The sequence below is a fragment of the Limulus polyphemus genome, unplaced genomic scaffold, assembly GCF_000517525.1.
Source record: "Limulus polyphemus unplaced genomic scaffold, Limulus_polyphemus-2.1.2 Scaffold4941, whole genome shotgun sequence".
NCBI classification, from domain to species: domain Eukaryota; kingdom Metazoa; phylum Arthropoda; class Merostomata; order Xiphosura; family Limulidae; genus Limulus; species Limulus polyphemus.
Genome location: NW_013670551.1, coordinates 67,794 through 69,195, shown reverse-complemented (window position 1 = coordinate 69,195; position 1,402 = coordinate 67,794). Strand labels below are relative to the sequence as shown.

Here is a 1,402-nt window from a genome sequence, read left to right as displayed (position 1 = left end):
ACATAGAGTTTATCTAATGTAACGAACCTAATATTTAAATCAACTTACTTTGAGAGCCTCCAAATTATTTGCCTCTACAGCTCGATGTAAAGCTGTCCGTCCGTCCGTGTTTGTGAAGTCGAACCGTGCTCCGCCATTGGTTAGGACCATTATGACGTGCCGAGGTTGACGAAGAGTTGCGGCCAGTGTGAGAGGTGTTTCTACGTGAGAGAAAAGCTAGACACACTCAGCGATAAGTCTGCTGGAAGTTTACTAATATTCAAATCAGCTCGTTCTTCTGAACGCGTGGTATTACATGCTACAGTTCACAAAATCTTGGCAAAATTAAATCTTGTATAAGAATTTATTAAACACTACAGTTCAGTTCCTGCATATTGCTTTAGTTATGTTGGAATTGACCTTCGCTTAAGAGTAAAAGTGTAACAAAAAAATAATTATTATATGGCACGAATAATATGTTAAACGCACTTTAAAAAATCAAAAAAAAGTGTATTACCAGCCAGCAATAACTTGATGGATTTATAACTCTAAAATCCGGGGTTCGATTCCTGGGGAAGGCGCTCAGATAGCTCACTGTGAGGTTCTGATCTTAAAGAAACCACTCGCGCGTGCGCATTTCTTCGTAAATCATGCAATGTTTTTTTTTCCAACAGTTTCTTTATTATACCAATAACCATTTACATGACACGATTGGAATTTGTGGTTAAAAATTTAAGTCAATGAAGAAACTCATGACTGACAATACTTATTAGTATACCACTAGGTGGCACTAAATAGTAAAAGTTTCTACTTTCTAAATCTCTATATACCTGTAGTAGTTCACGAGGACTTGCTTGAGCTTTATTAATGAGTAAAATTCATAAAAGCAAATTATCACAGCATTAATTACTACAACACCCGAACAGACATGCGCGAAAAATCACTGTAGTATGTAATGTTTTAATTTAAATATTTACAAAATATTCTGAAATTAATGTTATTCTTTTTTACAAGGATAGGATGAAATATTAAAATCGAAAAGCAGTTGAGTTAAAATATATTTAAAAGAACACAACAACTACAAATAATCTAAAATGTAAAGCCAATGTTTCGATAAGTTACGAGTTATCACCACCAGGTGTTTATTCACTGAAAAAAAAAATCGATATAACCAACCGAATATCAACTTTACAATAGTTAGTAGAACTGAGAGTTCATCAGAATGTTTTAATGACGACTCTGAAGTTGGCTTTAAATAACCAAAATTCAACTTTTGTGGTTAGTCTCATACTGCTAGCGTTTTCCTTTTCTTTTCTGTCAATGTTTTTTGTTTAGGTTCTCTAATAAGATATTGTTACGACAGCGGAAGTCGTGTGACGCTGGAAGCTTGCGCGCTGGAGTTTCTAGAAGGATCATGACTGTT

The 1,402-nt window shown here is 34.7% G+C and overlaps 1 protein-coding gene across 1 annotated transcript in view; it reads right to left on the bottom strand.

Annotated features, from left to right (window-relative positions):
- Nucleotides 1-1,402, bottom strand: part of LOC111088990 (SH3 and multiple ankyrin repeat domains protein 3-like) — a gene marked incomplete at its 3' end in the record, with an annotated part of 35,009 nt that overhangs the window by 7,636 nt on the left and 25,971 nt on the right. The window contains exon 4 of the mRNA XM_022400499.1: nt 49-200. Within this exon, the coding sequence (XP_022256207.1) occupies nt 49-200 (152 nt within the window). The remainder of the gene's footprint in view (nt 1-48; nt 201-1,402) is intronic.